A 25,125-nucleotide genomic window follows, 5' to 3' on the forward strand; every position below is an offset into this window, starting at 1 on the left:
CAGTAAACTTTTTCTCTCTTAATGCAGGTCTTTAATTCAGGCATAATTCTAGATAGCATGTTATGTTTTGTATTCATGATATTGAAATGTAATGTGGCCTCTCAGTATCAATCACTGAACTTTTGACTATGTAACTTCTGCAACCATTGGAGGTTCCTTCGACTTCAAGAAACTGGAAAGATTAATCTGCCCTCTTATTGAACTTGATGCTTATTCTTTTTACTTATTTGTTCATCTTAGTTTGATAGGGTGCAGAAATTGTGATTTGTTATGAAGCACAGTATCACTACCTAGCTATAAACTCACATCTAAGGAATAATGGTAAATTTATAAAAATATATAGCATACTCTGGTTTCTCCTCACATTGTCTAAATCTTTAGCCTTTTACTAAAGATTTCCATGATTCTGTGATGACTTTTTCTCGTTACACAGTTTGTTCACGGGGAACTAACCAGCTCTTTGGTTCCTGTAATTCAACGGAAAACTTTCTCTGTCAATGGATTAAATACAGTAACTAGTAAAAAAAGCTGGAAGTAGAATCATACAATATTCCAATAAAGCATTAACTCACATATGCCCAGAGAAATGCACATCCTGTTTTATAGGAAGACATTTACAATGCCTGCTGTGCATTTTAGAAATTTGCAGTTCAAAAATGTAAAAAATCAAAATACTGCATCTAGAAGAAAATATCGGCTTTGGTTTATTTGCAGTAAAAATCTATTATTTCAAAGGACATAATCTGAAGATAAGGAATACAATGGCAGGACTTCCAGAAGCCTCTTTATAAGGAATAAGGAAGCAAACCATGGTTTTAGTCATTAGGTTAATAACTCAAATAAATAAGTAAAAGATTTGTTTGCCTAAAGCAAGGGATTTCAGTTCCACTGCAGAGACTGGGGCTAAGCCAGGCTCTCTAAAGCCTTGTGCTAATGGGCTATGAGTATTTACCATGCTCACATTCATATAAGAAACCTTTGACTATGCAAAGTAAAACAACAACATGCAGGCCCACTTTCTCAAGGTCTACTTTGCTGCAAATATTTCTAAAAAAACAGACACTTTCTTATTGAAAATAAGACAACAGTTATCCCATAACAGTTTTCCCATAATTTAAGGAAAGGAAGTTATATTCAAAAACATGATTTGAACAAAAACCATAATTTAATCAAAACAAAAAAAAATCAGGTGTCAAGGAGTTCATAATTCAAAACTCTGCCTATGAATTTTAGCATACCTTACTGCCTACATCACCTTTATATATTTATATTTAACATGTGTTTTTCAGCATATTTTGGCATTTTATTTCTCAAGTATTGTTTTTCATGGACTGGGAGGATGAGCTGCATAAAAGAGGCCATTTCAGGATCTTACTGAAAAAGTATTTTGTCTGGGTTTTAACCAAGTTTTTAACTGTTACAGCAATGAAAGCTGTTGCACAGGATGATCATAAATGTGTTGGCTACATCTCACATGTATAAAAGTTAGATAAAGTTATTAACCTAATGCATAAGATAGTCCTAATCTAATCAAGATAGTCCTCTGATACAAAATAAAATGTTTTGAAGTCTAAAATCTTAAAGTTCCATAATGTTTCTAAGAAAAAAACTTTCAGTAAAACACATTTACATCTAACTTACCCCTACTCAGAATTATTCTCAGGAATATTTTGCACAAGAAGCTAAAGCTCCTTTAAAAATGGACTGTCAATAATTTCCAAAATAGAAATAAAAATAAGGAACTGTCAATAATTTCTAAAATAGAAGTAAAAATAACTTAAGTCTCCTTTTGTTCCTTGTGAGTATACTTTATTTGTCCTTGAAAAAACTATATCCAATGTACCTTTCACAATGATGTATTATGTGTTATTGTTACAGTGTTCAATATTGTTCGATACTGAACTACTGTACTGATTACCACTCTCCCAGTCTGCTTTAGTTCTATCATGTGCTTTTATTTACCACCTGAGGCAAAAACATTTTAATTGGTTTAGTGAAGCTTGAACTCTCTTTTATCAATGACACATTTCATCAAAATAGAACTAAGCCAGGAGCAGTATGTATTCTCCCAGTGTTGAAAAACAATGTCTTTATTTGGGAACTTAAGTTTGGAAACGGATCTTTGCAGCGTAAATTACTTAATCAGTTAGATAGCAACAGCAGAACAGCTTGGTTTTGTTTTTCATCTTCCCTTTTTATTTCTAAGAAAATTTAAAAACAGACTGCACTAGGTTTTCCACAGCTTAACTAGGCAAATACATTCAGTAAACTGACCATAAAATGTCTGCTATCTGTCCATCAAAGTTATAGAATTTAATGCAACATGGCTTATGGTACAAAACTTGGCAAAAACGAAGCATGTATGCAACTTCTGAATTAAAACGTCTCTGTTCAAAACATCTTTATATAAAATATAGAGAGAATTATAGTCATACTTGAAATAATTTTGCATCATTTGCTCAAAACATGCATGACTTTCTTAGGGAAGATCTCATACAACTTATAAACAACAAAAACTACTTGTTGCCTTTCTATTTTATTTAAAGTGTTAAGTTTTGCCAGGCCAGGAACCTCTTTGAATATATTTGAAAAAAAAAAAGTTATCTAAAACAGCAATATCTGCCTCTTTGTAATGCAGTATTTAGTTTACTAGTCTTATTAGTCTATTCCATCAGTATTTCCAACTGTGATCATAAATACTGCATCAAAATACAACAAGTGTTACATGATGCAAACGCTTTTTCATGAACAGAATTAATGACATCTTTCTGTCTTAGAACACCACTTCCTTCTGTTATCACAGCGGTTTGTCTGGATACAAGGTACGATGACCGACTGGCACAGAACACACAGTGATTGACCAGCCAGTTACTGTTCCAATATATTTAGTAGTCCTATGCATATTTTCACAGAGAAGCTCTCTTTGCCTTTCTCTAAAAGAAGAGTATCTGCTGTACTCAAATATTAATTTTTACAGAGCTTCTTCAAATCCATTACCCTAAAGATCTCAAATCCACACTACCCAAGTTGACTGAAATTGACTCTTGGTTCCAAAATTATTAGGGATGGTTGGGCTGAAAGATGTGCAGACCAAAAGAATAACTCAATAAATTCTGTTTCCTTAGGAATTCAAGTGAAAAAAAAAAAAAGAATAAAAAGAGATACCAGTGATCTTTAAAGTTCTTTGGTGCACTACAGTATCTTTGGGTGTGACAAAGTACCTCCAGTGCCACACCAGACTCTTGGAGAGACTTCTGCTTCCCCTGAGGTTGTGGTGAAGAGGCCTTCTGTTTGTTCAGGGCACTTCAAAAGGGCACAAGCCTGTAAACTTCAGAAACTCTGAAGGATGTGCTGGGCATCGAGACCCCTTGTTAAGTTGCCAAATGGCTTTGGTTTAGAGACTATTTACACCGTTGGGTGAGGAATGACTCGTTATTACACCTTGTTATTTACCTGCATTTAAGCCAGGTTGAGGTAAAATTCAAAAAAACATTCATTCATGACCTCTAGAACAGACAATATACTTAAAATATTTACAGATACATAGACAAAGAAATCAACATATTACAATTACTTCACCTCACAGAGAACTGTCTTATTATTCCTCCTAGCAGGATCATAATACAGTTTTCAGGTTTGTACATTTCTGCCTCCACTTTGGAAGTGCCATACGTCTTAAAACTATTTTCTCTTTTGATTAAACTGGTCTCCTTTGATCATTTTAACTCTATTCTCTTCTTAAACATGAAACAATTTGGTTGCCTCTTAATTAGAATAAAGATTTTTCCATTTCACAGTTGTGTAAATATTTTTCTTACACTGAGCAAGGAAATGAGATATAATGAGGAATATATTTTTCATTTGAACATACACTCTTTATCATTTTTATGCTAGAAAAATACATAATACAAATAACTAAATAGACTAATGCAGTGTAGCTCATTACTTGCTCCTGCTTGAAATCAGATATGGAAATTATTAACCCCTACAGGGTGATAATGTGCTTTGGATGACTGATCTCCAACCTTTTCCTTCTAGGCACATCATATCAGTATGGCTTTGAGAAGTTGTAGAGCTCTCTAGTGGGATCTTAGCATATTAGGCAAAAGATAGTTTTGGTAAAGCTTCTCCATGAGCCTTTAGACGACAAATAAATCAGACCTCTCACCTAGTTTTTAGCTGTTGATGACTGTGATGAAGCCTTTCTACCAAAACTTTGCACAAATGATGACAGCATTTTATACTGAGGAGAATGGAATATTTATTTCCAGAGGCCAAGAAGCATTTCTGTTGCCTTCAGTGTTCCAGGTGACCTGCTACAAGGATATCTGGCAAAACTCTGTGGGCCTGCAGCTATCTTCCTGAGCTGGTGCAAGACTGAGGATCTGATGCTGGTATTCATGCCAAGCTTGATGCTAACAGAAATTTGGGCAGGCATTGAAGACATTGATTTTTATTATGTATTTGCCATCAGATATTAAAACATCTCCAACATGATTCTACCCACGGTTTTTAGATCAACTAACCTGAAACAGGAAAGATCCCTTCTTTTGCCCAGAGAAATACTAATGGTATTTGAGTGACTCCTACAAACTGTGAATATAGGGGCCCTATGCAGATAATTAAAAAAATCCACTTCCCACCACCCACTGAAAGCAGCTTCGCTTCGGTTCTCAAAGAATGGCTTGTAAGAAGTCATAGATAAGTTGACAGTCATGAGTAAGTACAAAAAAAATCCATCTCTTCAGAATCATTTGTTGAAAATACACCAAATCTTGGTAGAAGGATAAAGTTTTCATTATGCAATTTGGCAGTACTCTACTTCTTTATTATCAAATAAAAAGAGAAGAATATATTTTTCATGCTAAAGAAGAACTTTAAAAATGGCTGGAAAATTTTACTTAAAAAAGCACTGAAAACATCCTTCCAGATCTGACCTATTTTCCAAAAAAGTCAGTAACAAATCTTTGCACTGAATTCCATTCCGCAATCTAAAATATTATTTTTGATATATCAAAACTCTCTTAAGGTACACAAATATTGCAGACTATGACTACGAAAAAGTAGTCAACAAAATTTCTCCCTTTTGCTCAAAAGGGAGCAAAAATTCAGCTATAGCAAGATCTGTAGAAAAACAGCAAAGCATTAATAGATTTTGGTAATATCGATATCCACAAATCCAGTTCTAAGGAGTATATAATAATAAAAGACTCTCTGGTTTCCTGTAAGGCTTAGTTGATCTTACATAAAATAATAATGTTTGGAAACTACGCTACGGTCTATGATTTACAATGTTTTTTCAATGTTATTTATTACATTGAATAGCTTTAGATATACAACATATATATTTAATATTCACCTCTTGATTGTTTTAACACATTATTTCAGATTCTATTTCCTTTTTTGTTTGTTTGTTTATTGGGTGTCATAAATTCTTATTGTTTCCCTTTTTTCATTTTACAAGGTAAAAACTGTACTTAATGTCCTATCTTATGGGCATAAAAATAGAAGCTGATGGAGTACATTGTTATGATTTATATGTCTTCACCCAGAACTGTCTGTGTATTTAGTCCCCTAGTGAGGCTATAATGTCACTATAACTACCATTTATTTCTGAATAAAATTATTTGATACAAGAAATATATATCTTCAAGAACAAATTCCAAGGGACGAAACCAAGAAAGGCTAGCAACAGCTCAACCACCAATGTGCAGAGTCAATCTATCTGAAGTCACACTTTAAACTTGGTGAGACATTATACTGGTTTTATCTTGATGCTTTTCTTCTCTGCAGCATTAGCCTGTGACAACAAAGATGATCTCATCCCTGTTTCCTACCTGCATATAAACCTTTCCTTTTTAAGCTTGAATTAGCTGGACCGCCGAGGGGGAAATCTCAATGCCCGCTAATTTTCTAGCTAGTAATGGAGTGGAAGGCACCTAGAGACTTCAGTTCAGGTAAGCAACTGCTAAGCTATTAATCAAAGCACTCAATATATGTCTTACATTATCTGTATGCATAGTCGCTTTGAACATGAGCCTTCAAAAAATACGAACAAACCTCTTTCAATAGGAGGAATACACAGCAGCTGTTGTGTGGGGCTAGTATATCCCTGATGCAGGACCTGCAGGACTCTGCATTTGCTTTTGGGTGATTTCAGCCCATTTCTCCAGTTTGGAGAAGTCCTCTGAGAGGCAGCCCTGTCCGTCAGTGTACTGACCACTCTCCCCAAACTGCTAGCTTGCTGAGAACGAACTCTAGTCCATCCTCCAGACTGCTACTGAAGACCAACGGGATTGCCACCAGTATCAGTTCCTGAGGGATGTCACTAGTAACCAGCTGCCATGTGGGCTTTGCGTGTCTGACCTTGGAGTTCAACATTCCTGCCAATTTTCCACGCAGCTCATCATCTACTTATCCAGTCCATCACTCACCAGTTTGGCTATAAGGATATATGGCAGACAACCTGTTAAAGGCATTGCTCACTTCAAGGTACACAACATCTACTGGTTTCCCTCCTCCATTTAGCTAGTTATCTCATCACAGTATGCAATGTAGGTGTCCTCCCTGGAGCATGTCACGCTGAGGACATATGGCTAACCTAAAGAAAGCTTGTCACAGATGAGGAATGGCTGGAGTACAAAGAAACCAGTTGCTTGGCAACTGCTGCCAGCTGGTGCAAATCAGAAAAACCCATCCTAGAAAACTGGGAAGCCGTAACCAGTTCTCTGTCAGCCTTACTTTTTATTTTGTAGGTTTTTTTAGAAATTTGTGAGATTTGTCTGACCCAAAGATTGCGCTCATTGCAAACAGAGTGGCCTCTGAAATTCAGAGAAAGTCGGTAGAATATTTGCTCTGTGTGTGTAGCAACTTCTCATGCAAACATGGCAACCCTTGAAGCTCAGAGGTACTGCATTAGGGTAGACATCCTCAACGGCCTGAAACAAACAGACTTCTTCCTTCAAATATACAAGGCATGACTATTTTTCTTGCTGCATTTTGCTGCACATCAAATTTTCTTTTCAACGCCATGTGAAAACAGTGCCAAGCCAGAAATGTGCTTCTACCTTCATGTGCTGCATTGTAGTTCTGCGTACACTCTCCGAGCTCCTGACAAGCGCTTGATTTTGGCCTTCAGTTGCACTTCCTCCAGAATGAAACCGGGAAAGGGAAAGGGAAGAAAAGCTGCTCTGGGATTTCTCTGTAGAATGGTGATGGCACCAAAACTATACTAGTGCTAACAGCTTATGATAACTTCTAAAACAAAACCTTGATGAGGTGATAGTAGAGACATATGGATTTTGAAATTCGTCCACACACTCCCCATGTTATGCTAAGCTTTCTAGAACACTATGCAAAAATGTACCATATGTCAAATGAAAGTACATACTCTGACACTACCAGTCTCATACAATTCAATAACAGGCATTTTGACTTCAACCATTTGCAGTGTTTCAACCATTTCAAGGGTGAGAGTTGCCATAATATTCTCGGTTTGTGGGGATATTTTATTCTTTTTTTTTTTTTTTAAGAATGGTTTTAGGAGTCCAACTGGTATGCTGAACAAGCAATTTTGTTCCTAGCCTTATTTTCCAGGTTATACTTTCAAAATATATATTTTAAAAGAAAACTGGGTGAAAATTTCCCATGCTTTTGGACTGCTCTTGACAGCTTTAAAAAGGCAGCAATGGTGATGCCATTTTAAAAGTCTGGCAAAATTTTTGCTTTGCTGTGAAGCAGAATAAGCAGAGTATTTCATATTTTAAGACAGTTTTGATTCTTTCAAATATTTTGGGCCTTCAATTATTAACTATCAAATACTAGAAATCATTTTACTGGAAGTACAGACTTTTGTCATGATAAAATATATTCTTAAAAGAGTTTTATACAACAGTATACGTATTATTATACATATAATATTACACTTAATAAATGTTATTTAAACTTCACAAAACATCAGTTAAAGAGGTATGTTTGTATACAGCACTACAGCACCAAATGTTACATGGTTGCCACTACAGTGAAATGTTATTATTGCTACAAAGTAACAAAAAATTGGATTTGGAGCAGCAGGAATTTAAAATACATTTGGTTAAATCTACAGTGAAAACATGTTAAGCAGCAGATCATTTAATAATTTTGTATTTTGTTTGAAGACTGTGCTAGTCCCTAATTTTATGAAAAGGATGGTATGATTTTAAGCATAAATTTTCAGAAAAAAAATGCTTGCAATTGTGTGTCTAATTTGCATGGGCAATTACTGTCCTTTCATACATTCATGGTAATTGTGATTGCTGTGACTATATGTCCAAATTAGAGGAAAAAATGCAAGCACAGTTACATAAAGTTTCTGCTTGAATGACTGCAAGTCATTAGTTTCTTCTCATCTGAAAGATGGATTTAGTAATATAAAACTGGGCACAATACTGGGCACAAATGAAGAAATGTGGTTTTAGGAATCTCATTCTTGGTATTAGACTATATGACATTGTATTATAAACAAGGTGTATCTTCTACTGGACATTACAGATGCAAGAAAAATACATGTACAACATGAAGGGAGGACCAGATAGTAGCCATGCTAATGCTATAATAGCAAATGTATATTGGGAGACCTACCGTAGCCACATGGTGCTGTAAATATAATGATGTGAGATAGGATTTCAGTAAGTGATGGGGAGGTGAGTAAAAGCATAACGCTATGGAAGGAGTCACAGGAGGGGACAACCAAATGTGAAGACTGAACAGACCATTACAGCCTGAGGGGTGAAAGGCAACACAAACACTTAGGCATATACTGAAAGGCAGATAGTCTCCATAGCAAATCAAAGCTAAGACCTCACTACGAAATTCCTCTAAGAATATGTAACACCTAAAGCAACTCAGTGTATTTCAAAAGGACAGAGGGAAGTAAGATGAAAAAAAAATCTTAATATGTGGAGATATTTCTGGAAGTTTCATACCTGAGGGGAGAATGTGAAGAGGATGGGGCCAAACTCTTCTCAGTAGTGGCCAGTGACAGTACAAGGGGTAATGGGTACAAATTGAAACACGGGAAGCTCCATCTCCATGTGAGGAAGAACTTCGTTACTGTGAGGGTGACAGAGCCCTGGAACAGGTTGCCCAGAGAGGTTGTGGGGTCTCTTTCTCTGGAGATCTTCCAAACCCGCCTGGATGCCACCCTGTGCCACGTGCTCTAGGTGTCCCTGCTGGAGCAGGGGGTTGGACTGGATGATCTCTAGAGGTCCCTCAACCAACCTCAACCATTCTGTGATTCTGTGACAACAGCCCCCACCCTTCCCCACCAAAAAAAAATCCTGTCCCCAAAAATCAAACATACTTGTTTCTGTCTACAGCCAGTGTATTTTATCTCAGGAATAGATTGTTTTAGCTAGCAGAAGAACGCAGGATAGAGGACCTGTTTCTATCCACTCACAGATATTGTCCACACTAAGAGAGTTGGAAACTAGAATTCCATAGAGTTCTCCACAAAGATGGAGCTAGCTCTCCAGAGAGTATACTCTTAAAGCATATCTTAAAGCATTGATGCCTATAACTGCTACTTAAAAAATGACAGGAAAAGGGGACAGGAAATGTCGTATTTATTCCTTTGTTTTCCAAGAAAAAAAAAAAAAAGGAAAAATATTAGCATGTTTTTATATGTGAAGAAAAGTTAATGCAAGAAAAAAGATCACATTATATACCCAAGAATAAAAGTAGTCAGTAAAAACTCCAACAGTATGTAAAAACAGGGACAAGTCATGGTTGTTGTGGGAAACCATAAATTTGAAATCCTTCACTTCATGTGTTCCAAAGCATATGTTCAGTTGCTATAAATCAGCAGAGCTATCTGAGCCTTAACTTCTTAACCACACAATTGTGCTGAGGCTTTTTTGCAATGAACTTACTTAAATAGCATTATTCTTGCTATTCTAAGAGCTGTAACACCATCTACTGGGCAAAGATTTTTTATGCAAAGATGTTAAAGTACAGCTAATTTAGTTGACCAGAAGTAACAACTGATTGCATTTTTCAAAATATCAAGCTTCAGTGCGTCTCGCACACATATGGTCATATGTGCCATAATAATGTATAAAATCCTGTGATTTATTTTGGTATGATGATAACATTCTCTGAAGTGGGAGGTGGAATTCATTTCAGAACAAATAAACATGAAATATTTTAATGGAAAACCAGTCCTAAATCAGTTTTTAAGTTCCGGTAATTTGCTTATCAGTTCTCTTTCCTTCAGGTTTCAATCTAATGTGTGCTTTTTCAGGATTGCCCAAAATTTCCTCTGAGTTTTAATGCATTTCCCCATAAATATTTTTTTTCCCAGCATGGTTGTTCTCTGTGTGAAGCTCTTGTCGTTGCATTCTTCTCTATATATTCTTAAAATGTCCTAAGTAGGTGATACTTTGCACAATCCACAGCAGAAATAAACCCCTCACAGGCCTGAGGAACTTGCAGTTGCCTGCAGAAAGGTTATTGGTATAGAAGCTGATGGGATTTACAGCTATCACTGTGGAAAGAGATGAAATAATGAATTTCCCTAAAAGACTTGAAGGACAAAATATCATACAGCAAGACAATTTGTTCTTATAAGAGAAATAGTATTTATATTATTACTAAAGGAGAAAAAAAAAGCAATGGTTAAGAATAGAAAATAAAACAGACGGCATGGGTTATTAAAATTAAGTACTGTAACTGAAAAATAACTGAGAACACAGAGAGGAGTATCACTATGACAGGCTTTTAGAAATGCAGTGTTTGAAACAGAAAATCTCAGCAAGTAAGAAAAAGAATCCAGAGAGGAAGACCACGTAGAATAAGCAGGCATCTTTAGGCACAGTTTTGACTAAGAAAGTAACTTTTAGTTTTAAAATGATAACTGTAAATTGCTTTTAGGTATCTAACTGCATTACTCTCTTTAATTTCACTGCATACTGTCACTAGGTAAACTTGGCAATTAACCAGAGAGTACTGGCTGCACATTAACTTATTAGTGAATTCATGTCACATAAAACTTGTCTGAGCCACTTGTAACTAATAATGCCAGACATAAGGTATTAACATTACCTGTGTGGTACTTGACATTTTTAATTTAATTCTATTTCTAATAGTCTTAGGGATTGCAAACTCTTTTTTTCCTGACGATCACAATGCCAAATTTTCTCTTTTCCCCCAAAACTGAAGTCCATAATCCAAAACAAAACACAAGATAATTTTATCTGAAAGAAATAGAAAAATCTCAATCTAGTCTGGGGGAGGCAGGGAAGAAAATATATCATTTAGAACAATATGAAAATGGCATCATAATATCAAAAACAAATAAAAAAAGAATAATGGTTTCTAAATTATTCCATTTTCTGTCATACTTTTTCACTACCTATAAACCTTGAATGAATTCAACCACAACTCAGTAGAACTCATGTTCCAATACAGCTTTAATACAAATACATGAATATTTACTCTTGGCAGTGTTTACACAAATGATGGAGTTACAGTTCCATCAATTTTAAACAGTTTATCTTAAACAAATGCCCACACCACTAAAATACTATGCATATGTACTATAAATGGCAGATATTGCTTTCTATATTGGTTTCCATGGAATGTTGTGGCATTCCTTCCCACTGGATCATCCCAAGAATCCCATTGTCCTCCCAAGGATGACAATCACAAGTATTAACGGCCACCACACATACCCAAGACAAGTGGCAGCTTGTTTTGTATCACTGATCGATGCTGAGAACATATATCTTCAACAAGAAATTGCTTGCTCTTTTCTTTGATTTCAGTAAGTGTCAAGTCTACTACTCATTCATCATTTACACAGAGAACATGAGAGAAATCAGAGCTTTTTGTTTCATACCAGGGTCCACATTCCAATGTGGTGTTCCTGTCCAGGTAAGAAGACATGAAAATCCATTTCTTAAAATAAGGCACAGATAAAACAAGGACAGAAGGGAATGAACTGCAAAGGCCTCCGAGTTGTAGCACATTCCTTGGCACTTGAAGAATTTCTCTTTTGTGTCTCAGTCTCCCTCCCCTTCTTCTTGCTGGCAGAAAGCAAAACATTCTGTCCATCGCCTGGATCCGATTCTCCAGGCATGGAGCTCTGCACGGCTACCCCAGATGCCGGTGAGGGCACGGAGCAGAAGAGCATGTCCTGGCATTCTGTCTCTTCCCATTAGCACCAATGCCAGAGCCAGGGAAAAGCAGCCCTCCCACACCACTGTATCGCACTCTCCGCTGACACTACAACCATCTTTGCCTCCCAAGAACAAGGACGAGGAAAGCTTGTGACCCGTCTTTCTGCTAACCTGTCCAGGGCTCACCTCTGATGCACAGGAGGCAGGAATCTACGTTTTGTAAACTGGGAATGTTTATTTTTCTCTGAACACAGATGTGCAAAGAGAACATTGCCGAGAGCATACATACATGTGCACTACGTACAGTGCTTTTTTAGCTAACTTCCTCATCAGGAGGAAGTCAGGTATCTAAATAACAGACACACAACCAAGCACCTTTGTGGCCTGGTCCGTTCTTCCTGCCTCACTGCACTTCAAATACTCAATGTTTTGTCTGAGTAGACTTGATGGGGCTTTTTGTTTTTTCGGGGCAGGGTGTGTGTGTGTGTGTGTAATTAACACTAAGAAGGGAGTAAACAGAAAATGTAATTGTAGAAAACTTAATTGTAATATTCCATCATAGCTCCCCATTAAAGTCAGAACAATTTAGCTGAACAACACCAGTGTGATTCCCTTTGGAGCTATACGCACTAAACAGCTCAGCATTTACTCAATTCTTAATACACTTGTTTTTCCTATTAACTAGACCAGATAATACATTTTTGAAGACAAGAAAGAGAAAACTATCTCAGTGTGGATGAACTTTACTGAGATTTATCTGGTGATAGGCAAGAATCCTGCAATTCTTTTTGCTGTCTGTCAACAGTTCAGAGAGATAAATCCATAACTAACCCAAGAACTTACAGAAATAGGTTTAATCCCTAAAAAAAAAAAAAAAAAAAAACTATATAAATGAAAAATACACTATGTAAAATAAAGGAGCTGCACATAGAGTATTCGTTTATTTTCCTTACTTCCTTCCTCTTTATGTGAAGAATGTTTCTAAGATGTTACATATTGAAATGAACAGAATCAAGCTAACACCAGTGATGCTGGAATAAATTTGGAGGAAGAAAAATTTGTTATGATTTCCTAAAGAACAAAACCACCAAATCAGTCTGTGAATTAAGTCCACAGATTATCTCACACAGAAAAGCTTATGAAAAGTGAATAGTGCACACGATTTATGAAGAAAAATAGAAAGCTTGCAGATTTTTTAAATGCACTTTATGTCACCAAACCAGCCACTTGGTGGCAGCCCAGAAAAAAAAAAAAAAGAAAGAAAGAAAAATTATTGTGCATTCAATATAAATTAACTGAAAACACAGTTCCTCTTTGTGCATACTACTCAAGATATATCAAGGCAATGCTGTACAGAAGTGGATTTTATTTTTTAATCTTTTTTGGTTCACACATTTCTAAACATGTTTAAAGGAAGACCTACACGCAGACAACTTAAAGCTACTACTCTATTTATCTTCCAACAACACTTCATTTTACAGTACAGTTTTAGCACCCCAACAGTCCACAGAAACTAGATTTAAATATCGCTGTGCCAGAATTTTAAACAGTTTTTCCACATATTTGTGTGCTTGTTTTCACAAACTCTACTCAGAGCTCCGACTTTGATTCAGGTATATTCTGAAACAAAATAACGGTTTACCTTCACATAACGTACATCAACCTGCATATTAGACCTGACTGAGCTTTTAAGTTCCTCTGTTAATGAGCAAAACCAACAAACTTAAAAAATATAAGCCCTTGCACACTCCTAATTTCAAAATAGGAGATTTCTGGATCACTGCTTTTCTCCTACTCCTTTTTTTTTTTTTTTTTAAGTTTCCTTCTGATTGCTGTCTAACTACCTATGGAAGTTCACAAACTTCCTACCAAACTTCCTACCCAGATGCTTCTGTATGAATGTGCAAATAGTTTATAAATACACAAAACTTAAAGTAAGATAACCAGTGAGAGATCAAATTGAAACTGATGATATCCAGTCTCACCTCCTTTGTACTCAATACAGCTTGCTATAACTGACTAGACTGTTTGCCTTTTACCACTTGTATTACTGAGGCTGATCATTTCAGTGATATTTCCAAAATAATTTCCTAATGTCTTGCCTAACCAGCACATGGCAGACTATTCCAGTTGGCACGTATGCTCAAGACTGCTCCCTAGTTCCCAGATTCATTAATCAATATTTGTCTGTGCTGAACTCTATGTGCTGTATGCCAACCAAATCATCAAAATGGGTCAAGGCGGTTTCAGTCTTAGATATTTCTCATTAGTTTTCACTTTCAGTGTCAATACAGTGCCTAACTCTGAAGACGTATTTTTCATTTCCACGTTCAAATTACATACAGCAAATTAACAATACCAGTAGTGTTCAGCAGCAAAAATTGGTGACATATTTAATAGCAAAATCAGTTTATCTCACAAGCCAGGACAGTAACCTAAAAATACTTTATTACTGCTGCAAACAGAAGTGTTATTTTACTGAAATCTGACTATTGGTGATTCTAACTTAGTAGATTGTTTCTTTCTTTTAAAGATTCAGAGGTGGGAAATACAAGTGGAGGCTAACTTGACACTGGGCCCTTGCAGGAATACTCCTCTACGGACCCATACGCGTAGGCATTGGCTGACGATCAGTCTTCTGCTTTATGGCAAAAACAAAATCTGCTGCATTTGTTTAGAGTCTGTTAAACTGCAGCTGCCCTTTTGGTTCCTGCCAAACTCCGAGGCTGTGACTGACCCTCTCCTTACTTATGTGTGACAATCTGCTTGCACTCCTGAAATCGGCTGATGTACTTATTCTAATCAACCTGCTTTTGACAACAGCCAAATGGTTATGGGGCACACCAGAACGAGGAAGTCTGGGAGAAGGAGCTTCCATGTCTACTTCCGTTCTTTCCATGCAAATAGATTTGGTGTCCATGGAAAAGTGTTATCAAACTTCTCTTCTATGCAGAGCTGGCCATTGTCTGCTTTTATATCCAACATCCTTATTTTAAAGGGTCTTCTCCCTTCATTGTTTTTCCGTTTGCTTCACTAAACACTTTTATTTTTGATTACAGTGACTATCCCATCAGCTTCCACATTGACATTAAATTTGCTTCCTTAGAAAAAGCCTAGCAACTTGAAGAAGTAACTTCTATATTTACCTTCAGCCTTTAGAATGCTTTCAGTTACAGGCCTGTTATACCTTGTGTTGAATTCAAAGTACTACTACAAAAAATCAAATATTATACATCAGTACTGATACCAGTATATTGATTCAGAACACATAAGAACTAACGAACATGAAGACCTTTATTTGAGCATGTGAAGAGTCTGACTTTGTTGCTACACTGCCTTTAATTCTAGTAAAACTATTTTAGCTTATTTAGAGTGATTTGCAATAGATGCTAAAATCAAAATGTGTCCGTGCCAAAAAAAAAAAAAAAAAAAAAACAGAAGCACCAGCGCACCATCTTCTGATCAATCAGTAGCATTACATTAGAAAAAAAGCTCACAAAAAACACACAGACACTGGCTATTTTTATGCTTCATTCGGAATATTTCGGAACACGCAACAGTCTGAGTCGCTGTACAGATGCTATACGATGAACACCAAGTAGAAAGGCAAGGTGTCACTCCCCAGTTTGATCTGTGCTCCCCGTGAAGGATCCCAAGGCAACACATTGTGGTGGTCACCAGGCAACCTGTAAGTAGACAGAGATGCTGCTTAGCATGAGAACACCCTTACTTCAGTTTTTGGTTGTTACCACCCTTCTGAGTCATTTTAGTACAGCTTACAGTGATCCTGTGCATAGCGTGGCCACCAAACCTCCTTGGAAGAATTTGTTCGAACGTTATGAAAACTCCCCATCTTATTTCTAAGCTTAATTTCTAAAATCCCTAATGGTAATTTAGCAGCTCATTACTAAATAGATAAACCCAGGTTGAGCTAATATCCCAAACTCGGCCCTTCTGAAGCTCATGGGTTGTACATCTAATGCTGCTCCCATTTAACCACGCCATTCTAACGGAATAATTTTTGAATTACTGGAAACACTTCGTACTTCCAAGCTAACATTCAAGACCAAATCTGCCTTCAGACTGCACTTTAAAAAATAAAAACTAAAAAAAGAAGTATTTTCTAATTATAAAGGTACGGCAGCCCCTTGCGCAGCGCTGCCCCCCGCTAACGGCCGCCGAGGCACCGCCCCGCGGAAGCTCAGGCGCCTCCTGGGGGAGGGGGCGCGGGAGGGCGGCGCCTGCGCAGTCCCCGCGGCGGCCGCGCGCTCCGCCCCTCCCCCGCCCGCGCGGCCCCGCCCCTGCGCGGAGCCGCCGCCGCCGCCGCCTCGCGCGCGCGCCCGCCCGCCCGGCCCGGGGCCGCCGCCGCCGCCCGGCCGCCATGTCGGAGGCGGGCCAGGAGCTCGTGCAGCTCGTGTGGGGCAGGAAGGCCGGGCCCCGCGGGCTCGCTGACACCATCTTCTGCCGCTGGGCGCAAGGTACCTGCGGGCGGGGGCACCCGCCGGGCCCCTTCCGCCCAGGCGGCCGCGCCGCCCTCCCGCTCCGCGCCCCCTTCGCTGGTCCCCGCGGTGTCTCGTCCGTTGGCGGGTTTGTGGTTGTGTCTGACCGCGGTTTCACGGGGCGGGCAGGGTCTCCGCGCGAGGAGCGCGGCTCCTCGCGGCCGTTTCTGTCCGCGAGCCGGCCCGCGGCCCAGGGCAGAAATGATGCAGCAGATTCACTTGTTACACGCGCGTATCCCGGCGCGGCCCGCGCCTTCCCTCGCGCATCTCCGCAGGGAACCCAAGGAGCGAAGGAAACGAGTCTGTCGCGTTCCAGGCATTTCGCGTAGTCGGTGTAAGGAATACACCGTTATTCTTGTTTACCGAGAGCGAGGCAATGACACATCGTCTCCTCACGTGTAGGGTCAAGCCCGAGGGAGACACCTGTAGGTTTTTGGAACGAGTTTAATTCTTAATTATTTAGTTCCTCTCTAATCCTTTAGAAATTGAAGCAGGTGCATGCTGTCTTCAGGATTAAGCAAGAATAAAGTAGCATATGACTCCTCCTTGGTGGAGACTTCCTGGTGCTATTTCAAAACTACAACTGCAATGCCTCATCCAGAGGCTTATGAATAGAAATGATATGTAAGGAGTCAATTTGCCTTCCTATCCTGGCAGAGAGTATGGATAGCTTTCTCCGTAACTGAGCTTCAAAGGATTCTAGTAACAATTTATGAAGATCATAATAAACAAACCCCAAATCTCTTGGAGATAGTTAACAAATGTTAGTGGAATTTATAGATTTTATTTTTAATGGGTACAGACCTCAGGGCAAAGTTAGCTTGGTTGGATGTTCTCTCTACCTTGAGAGTTTCATCGTGTGCGTAGGGTAGTTGCAGCAGATCAATGTGTGATGTTGATTTGGGAGCTGCACAGCTTCTCCCCTGTCACACAGCCTAGGGCATTAATAGTCACTCATATATTTTTCCCTAGATTAGTCTATGATTAGATAATTCGGTGGGAAATAGTTATAAAATGAATTGCTAAATTCCCCCCAAATTCTGAAATTAAAACAGAGCTCCTGTAACCATTATTTTTTTCTACTGAATTGCTGTTTTTTACTGGAATTTATTTTTTTTCTCAGGTACCTCTTTAAGTTTTATCAGAGGGCCTCTGTTTTATTGCAAGAAGTATTTTTACAAAGTCATCTAAAAGGAGTTTTCTATTTCCCCTACTGGTAATATTAATTACCTGCGTTCTGATTTTCAAGATGCATTTTATTTATGCACAAAATAATATAACCTGCAAAATGAATTGAAATGTGTGCTGTAATACCCAGAACTGTGACAGATGAATGGAAGAGGCCTCTCGTATTCTTGGTGGCTCCTGGGAAGGCTGCTATTATTTCAAATCTGCCTTTGTACAAGGTCATACGACTATACTGTGTGGTGTTCCCTTCCTCTACACTGTATTTAATATAATCAGTTTTGCGTTCATTTGCAATCAGTAAAAACACATGACAGTGAGTTTGAATGTGTTCGAAGGTCTTGTAGCAGGACTCACAAAATGCACTTTGTACCTTGCACTGGTCAAAAGTATTATGCTGACACACTACCTTGAGTTACCTATGTAGAAAAGTGCAAAACCATTTACATACCCTTTGCAAGGCTATTTCTGAAGCTTTGTTATTTCCTGAAGGTTTGAAGTTGTAAAGAAGGCCTTTTGTTTCGCATCAGATGTAGGAAGAGAATAAAAGATGTACAAAACATATGTTCACTTAAACAGACTGTTTTTTCTAAGATGTTGTAAAAACACTAGTATTATTTCAGACCTGTTCTGATCCTTCTCAAGCTATCGGGAAGTTGAAATCTGTAATTTATATTTAGAAATCCTTCAGGAAAGGAATGCAAGACTCAAACTAGTGCATTTCCCAGAAAGGATAGCAGCTGTAGTTTGAGAGTCGTGAGCACACACCAAACTTCGTATCACATCATATTCACTTGGTCAAAGTGAACATAAACTGATCAGTGCCAGTTGGCAGAACTGACCTCGCTATGTAGCTATGCTGTTTGAAGATGAAGTGCCAACTCAAAAATTAAAAGCAATTCCCCCAGTTTGCCCCACTGGCAGCTATGTTATTTTGATTGCTAACTTCATAAAGGCCTGGCTGCAAAGCTGACATATAAGAAAAATCTTTTTATGGGATTGCATGGGAAGATACAGTTTGATCCTAGGGAATCAAAATCCTAAGAGTGGGCTTGGAGGAATATATGACAAAGGCTTAGTCTGGCCATCAGCATTTCCTGGTGTAGATACAATGATGTGGGGAGGAGTTAGGCAGATGCCCGAAGCATAAAGAAAATACCTATGTTAGAATTGTTTTTCTTCTTTAATCCAAGTGACAGATTCCATTCATAAAGCCATTCTTGAGATCTGCCTGCAGGCACACAGCCCAGCTATGAATGTCTGGCCGGTCCGAGTTCAGACATCCTTTCAGAATTTCCTAAGATGTTTTATTATTTGTATTCAGAAATAAAATGGTAAAAGAGTCTTTTCAAAATAAATACTTAATTTCAGCGGGAAACCTGTAGCATACTATGAAGGTATTAAGTCTACAGTTCAAGTGTAAATGCCTTCTGTAAAGGCATCTATGGTTGAATATGTATATAAAATGTATTTGATCTGTTTTTCCAGGTGGTCTTCAACTTCTATCTCAAATTGGATGGATAGATTGACAACTTTCTTTTTCCCATATTCTTTTCAGATTTCTCCTTTTACATGCCCGGAACTTTTTCTCATTTTAACATCATCAAATTGACCTTCTCTACAGCCTTAGTTGAGAAAGTGAATCCTATAGTATCATTTTTATCTTAATGGGATTTGTCATACTGTTAGAAAACTATCAAGTCAAGGTTTCTAGGGAACAATATTTTTGCTAGATGAGTAAACATTTTGAGGGAAAACAATATAAATGCCATATTCAAGTCGTAAGCAGAAGTAGCAATTTGAAAAGTTGCTCCAAGTTTAATTTGATAACCTTTAATTGGTTTGGGTAATTAGAGAGAAATAGTAGTTTTTAATGCATTGATAATGAGGGATTACAGAGTATTTGCATTTCTCTCTGCTTTCTACCTCTTTGAGTCCCACACTACTTAGAGCAGAGTTAATCAGGAAGAAAAGAATATTTTTTTTTCAAAATATTTACAGGGTATAGACTGATGTTGACTACACAAAAAGCTGGTCTGTAGGAACAGATGGTTCCACCTACTGACCCACCTCCATCTACCTGTTACTGCTTGTCTACTCTAAGTTATTGTCTCTTTTCAGCTCCACTCAGGTCTTTTGGTGGAGCTCTTTGTAAAACTGCTGCCCTACCAATGTCTGTTTAAAAAAAAAAAAAAAAAGCCAGGCAAACCTAGGTGATTGATTTTTCAAGTGATGATCTGTGGGCTGCATTTAAAGGCTCTGTCTTGACTTGTAACTTCTAGTAGTTTAGATGTTACAAGTGATGACTGATGCCAGGATTTTGCACATAAATTTAAAATGCATTGAGATCTCCTAAAAAAAAAAAAAAACCCAAACTACTTAGAACTACTGACTTAGAACTTCAATTTAAATAGAAAATTTTACTCATTCAGATGTGGTCTTTCTTGTTTATAGAAACAATACTGCTATTAAATGTGAGAGGATAGTAACTTTTGAAAAAGAGACAGTAATGTTCTACTGAGAACAGTAACCTGAGAGAGCTTTCTCTGGGAAGGATTTCTGTTCTCAACTTTATACTGGCAGACTTTTTCTTTCTGTTGGAATAGTATATTTGTTTTGGGAAACTGGTATTCCGTTTATAGGCAAAATAACCACATCTTGCTGTCTTGATAAGATAATGCTGGGGGCAGTCAAACTCCTTTCTATTAAATAGCTTAAGTGATTATTTCACATACTGCTGCAATGCACAGTTGTATCATAAAAATAACGAATTCATTCTGTAGAATGCAAAACCCCTTGTGAAGTAATTGACTGGGGAAGAGCCAGTCTTTCACATTGAGATGTGAAAGAATTTTCTGATAGTAATACTTTGGCAGATTAAAGCTGATTGAACTACAGGGTTCCTGGTTCACAGGACACTTCATTCACTTGATTAAAGTCAAAATCAAACTGAAACCAAAGCTTCTAGAGAAGTCGTGAACCAGGACCTTCCCTGACTTCCCAGTTGCCCAGTATTATTTGCATTATTAGGAGTTTCTCCATCTGGGGATGTGAATTGCATTTTGCACTGGACAGGAGGAATTGGAGCTGCCAGGCAGCTTGCAGAATGAAAATTTAGGCATTGGAGGAAAAGCTTAGTTATATGAGAGACTGTCTGGCTTGTTGCATGTAAGGAACAGCCTCTTCAGGACCATTTCACAGGAAGAATAGAAGACACTGGTTGCTGTGCAAGACACTATGCACTGTGCAAAAATGGGCTGTGAGCATGTAAATTAAGTTGCTAAGTGAATGAAAAAATACATTTTCTGACAAATGACTTGTTAGTTTATGTAGTTAGAATAGATGCTGAGCGGGAAGAATTTGAAATATCTCAAACTCTCATTTGTTCCTTTGTTCCTTTGCTACTTGGTTCCAAGAAGGGAAGGGCATATGCTTAAGAAACGATACAGTATTAATGAGTCTGTCCTCTGACTGTGGTTGACAGTTTTCAAGAAAATGAAAGCTCTTGGAGTTCTCATATCGAGAACATTTATCAGGATACATATTTGTCAAAATTCAGATGTTTGGCAGGATTTTGGGGTTTTTTTGTTTGACAAAAAAAAAAAAAGTGAAGAAGGGCAGATAGTTAGGAACCTCACCTTGTTTTCCTAGTGGCTTGGTGCCCAACTCATTGGTAGCCTACAAGGTCATTTTGTTACTTTGCTCAAACCCTTCCAGGATGTCCTGGCCCTTTATCTACAACCCATTAAGTAGAGATTTATTGTGGTGTTGCTGTAGCAAACCCTTTTTCCCGTTTGTGTATCAAGTTTTTTTTTTTTTTTTTCTCCCACTCACAGAAAATTATAAAATTCTGTTTGCTTCAAAACTACACTTTGATAACCCAAGGCCCCATGTAAGATGCATCTGTCATTCTACACACAGCTGTACGGAAAGGATGATATGTTGTCTTCTAGGTACCTTAAAGCTTGATAATAATGGTAAAATAAAAATTATAGTAGTTCCATCAGACAGTTCTTGGATCCCACCTCAAAAATGAGTGGGATACAATTGCATGGTGAGAGAAGAGGCTGGCCAAGCATAAAGAGGGTAAGAAAATAGTACTGCATCTTGTGGCTGGCTGTATCACAGAATGGTCATGTCGTTTTTCTAATGTAGCTGAAGTCAAACCCTTTTTGTGAAAGGATAGTGACAGTAATGTCTAGGATGTCTTGGATGTAAATACATGTGTTTGCTTTAGAAATAGGCAAATAAGAAAAAAGATATAGGCAAGAATGAAGATGGACAAAGTAGAAAACCAGACAAAGTTTGTAGCATTACTCCATGTTGTGGAGTATAAGATAAAAGAAAAGAGTAGATAGTGAAGTCATACATTTGCATTGATAACCTATATGTAGGTTAAGATTTAGTTGTTGGAGGTAAAGAAACATGAGTCTTTATGAATGTTAAATTCTAGGAAATAAGAATAATTTTTTTTTCATATGACCGATGGTGGGTAAAGAATATAAAGACAGATTGGAAATAATACAGAAACTGTAGGTGAAAATGCTGGAGGTACTTTAATTGTCAACTGAAATTAAGATCTACTTAAGCTCCTTAAGAAATAGAGTCAATAGAACAGTTGATAGTGTTAAAATGAGGAGGAAGGTGAATGATGATGTTATTTTATGTCTCTTATGGATAAATGATGATGATGGTGCATACAGATAAAGGGCAGACAGGGAAAATGATTTTCATCTGGGTTGCATGCATTTTGCTATTGAAGCTTCATCTTAAGAGTGAAGGGAGATGTGTGATAGATGTGAGATGTTAAGACTGAGAGTTAACTAGAAACTAGGCAAGATCAGGCATGCTATAATCCTGGTGGAAAGGAGGAAAATTGATATGCAAGGGAAGGGCTTTGGGTTGATCAGTATTTAAGAGTATCCACAATGTGGTGGTTGTAGAGGGCAAGAAAAACAGTAGAATTACAGGTTGAAGTAGCCTTCCACCCAGCTGAGCTTCATATTGCTGGTTTCTGAAATTCTGCCTGAGCTGACTGGGTAGTTTGTAGAAGTTCTAAAAAAAAAAAAAAAAAAAAAAAAAAAGGCAAGACCAAAATTCTGAAGCCTATTATATGCTAAACAGCTTTTCGAATCTTGATGTTAAGCATAAAACAGCTTTCTAGTAAAAATAAATGAAATATTGCTATAGGCATTATATATGCTTTAATTCCCTTCTATGACTGTGTTCTGGCAAATTCTGTATAATACTAATTTTGGTGTTGTCTTATTGTCTGTCCCAAATATGAATTCCCGCTAGTAGGTCACTCATGATTTTCTTTATTGTTTTTAGGAAGCAATTTGAAAAAGAGTGCAGTGGTAAACAGAGACAGTTCATGCTCTCTATCAGAACCCTGAAGAATGTGAAATAAATCCATGATATTTCTTAAGTGTGGTTAAATGGTGCCATGACCAAGTATGTCATTTTACTGTAGTGATTAAATCATTAAAACAACTAAAATCAGTACAGTTGCAGTGTGTGAAGATGCATGCGTTAACACTTCAAGTTAGGGAAAAACTTGGCTTCTAATATGGATAAACCTGCACAACTAATTAAGATAATTTAAATGACTAGTGATGCTTCTTAATAGGGCATGTGCACAGGTGAATGCATTGGCACTAGCGTAAACTTTGGCCGTAGTGTGGATTAACGAAGCTTTGCTGCCAAATTAGGTGGTGCGGGATCAAGGTAAATAGGCGTTATGAACATCTGATCCTTGGGCACGAAATATGCTATCGCAATGTACATTTGATGTTCAGAAAGAACAGGAGCTTTGTTGTAAGATACAGGAGAAAGCCCAGTTTTTAAGAACTGTGACTATATTGATCCATTTTGCATTATTTTTCCACTGTTGTTAAATGACTGTCATTTCTCTGTGGAAATACAGCCTACAGAAATACGTGGTAGTCCTCTCGTGCTGCTGGTATAGTGTACCTGTCATGCAGTGATGGGGAGGTCTGCTCTGGGGTGCGTTTCCCTCATTCAAATTCATATCTGTGAAGTAGAGACCCTTCTGATATACCTGAATCGTAATGAGGTGGAATTGGGGAATGGAGAAATGGTAGGAGAGAAGCACTAAATATCTTCCTACTGAGACTGGCATTGCTATGAAGAGAAGTGTTTGCATCCTAATCTTTTTCCTTGCTCCCACTTGCTTGCCCTTGTCAGCTGCTGGCTGCTGCTGCATGGTTGTTAGATTACATCGAACTAGAATCACTTGAGCACAATCTTATCAGCACTTAAGAATAATGTAAAATATTACTATGAGTAAGTTGTTGTGCATCAGTTTCATCAAGGTAATTGTGCATGTTTTTATCTAAGCGAAAGGTAAGCTAGGATTCTACATATCTCAAAGAGAAAATGTTTAAGGGCAATGCTCTTGTAAACTATTGGTAATAATGGTTCCAGCATTTTCTGTATTATGTAACTCTAAGATAAAACTGGAAGAGGGGGGAGGAATCCCTTAAAGATGGAGTTGGGGGAAGGCAATCTGGTATATCAATAAATATGATGTATCTTCTGAAGAAAAAAAAAACAACAAAAGAAAAAAGCATGAATGAAGTTACTCAGCGTATTTCAGGCTTAATAGGCATTTGGCAAAAGCAAATGAGGGCAAAAAATGAGATCAGTGGAGGTGTACTGTGCCCTTAATAGGGAATAGAAATGCCTTACCTATTTTCAGTGAATTGCCAAAGGGCTTTTAAAGTACGATACAGGACGTATTTTACCACTTACAAATCAATTAAAATTGTTTATAAGAGATAAAATTCTGTATTATGACTTGAGCATCCAACTACAATTACTGTACTGAGTCAGCTTTTAAAGGTCTCACTTTTAATAATCCTTTTGCTTCTTTATCTGCTGACCCTCTGTGGTCGTAATTATTCTGCTGAAATAAATAATTCTTCTCTTTGCTCTTCCCCATATCCATGACTTTTTTTCATGTACTTTAACCAGATTCTGTTGCATCATGAGGGAAAAAACAATCTAGAAAATTTGGTAATCTTTAAAGATGAATAAAGCAGATGTCATTTCTTTTAAGGAGGAATGTATATAAAAGCATGGTTGTTTTACATGTTTTACCAAATGTGGGCTGTTTTCATTTACCAGGATTTGTCTTTAGTGAATCTGAATCAACTGCATTAGAGCAATTTGAAGGTGGCCCTTGTGCAGTGATTGCACCTGTACAGGTAAGATGTATTTATTGCAAGAATACCTTGAAATTTATAAGCCCCAAATGTCATCTT

General features: G+C 37.6%; 1 protein-coding gene across 1 annotated transcript in view; it reads left to right on the forward strand.

Annotated features, from left to right (window-relative positions):
* Positions 1–16,522: 16,522 nt before the first annotated feature.
* Positions 16,523–25,125, forward strand: part of MINDY3 (MINDY lysine 48 deubiquitinase 3) — a 51,214-nt gene continuing 42,611 nt past the window's right edge. The window contains exons 1-2 of the mRNA XM_088533567.1: positions 16,523–16,633; positions 24,989–25,068. Coding sequence (XP_088389693.1) covers positions 16,537–16,633; positions 24,989–25,068 — 177 coding nt within the window. The 5' untranslated portion in view covers positions 16,523–16,536. The remainder of the gene's footprint in view (positions 16,634–24,988; positions 25,069–25,125) is intronic.

Source organism: Tinamus guttatus, unplaced genomic scaffold (genome assembly GCF_059628265.1).
Source record: "Tinamus guttatus ecotype Peru unplaced genomic scaffold, ASM5962826v1 Tinamus_guttatus_pri_ptg000509l, whole genome shotgun sequence".
In the NCBI taxonomy this organism is placed as follows: Eukaryota; Metazoa; Chordata; class Aves; order Tinamiformes; family Tinamidae; genus Tinamus; species Tinamus guttatus.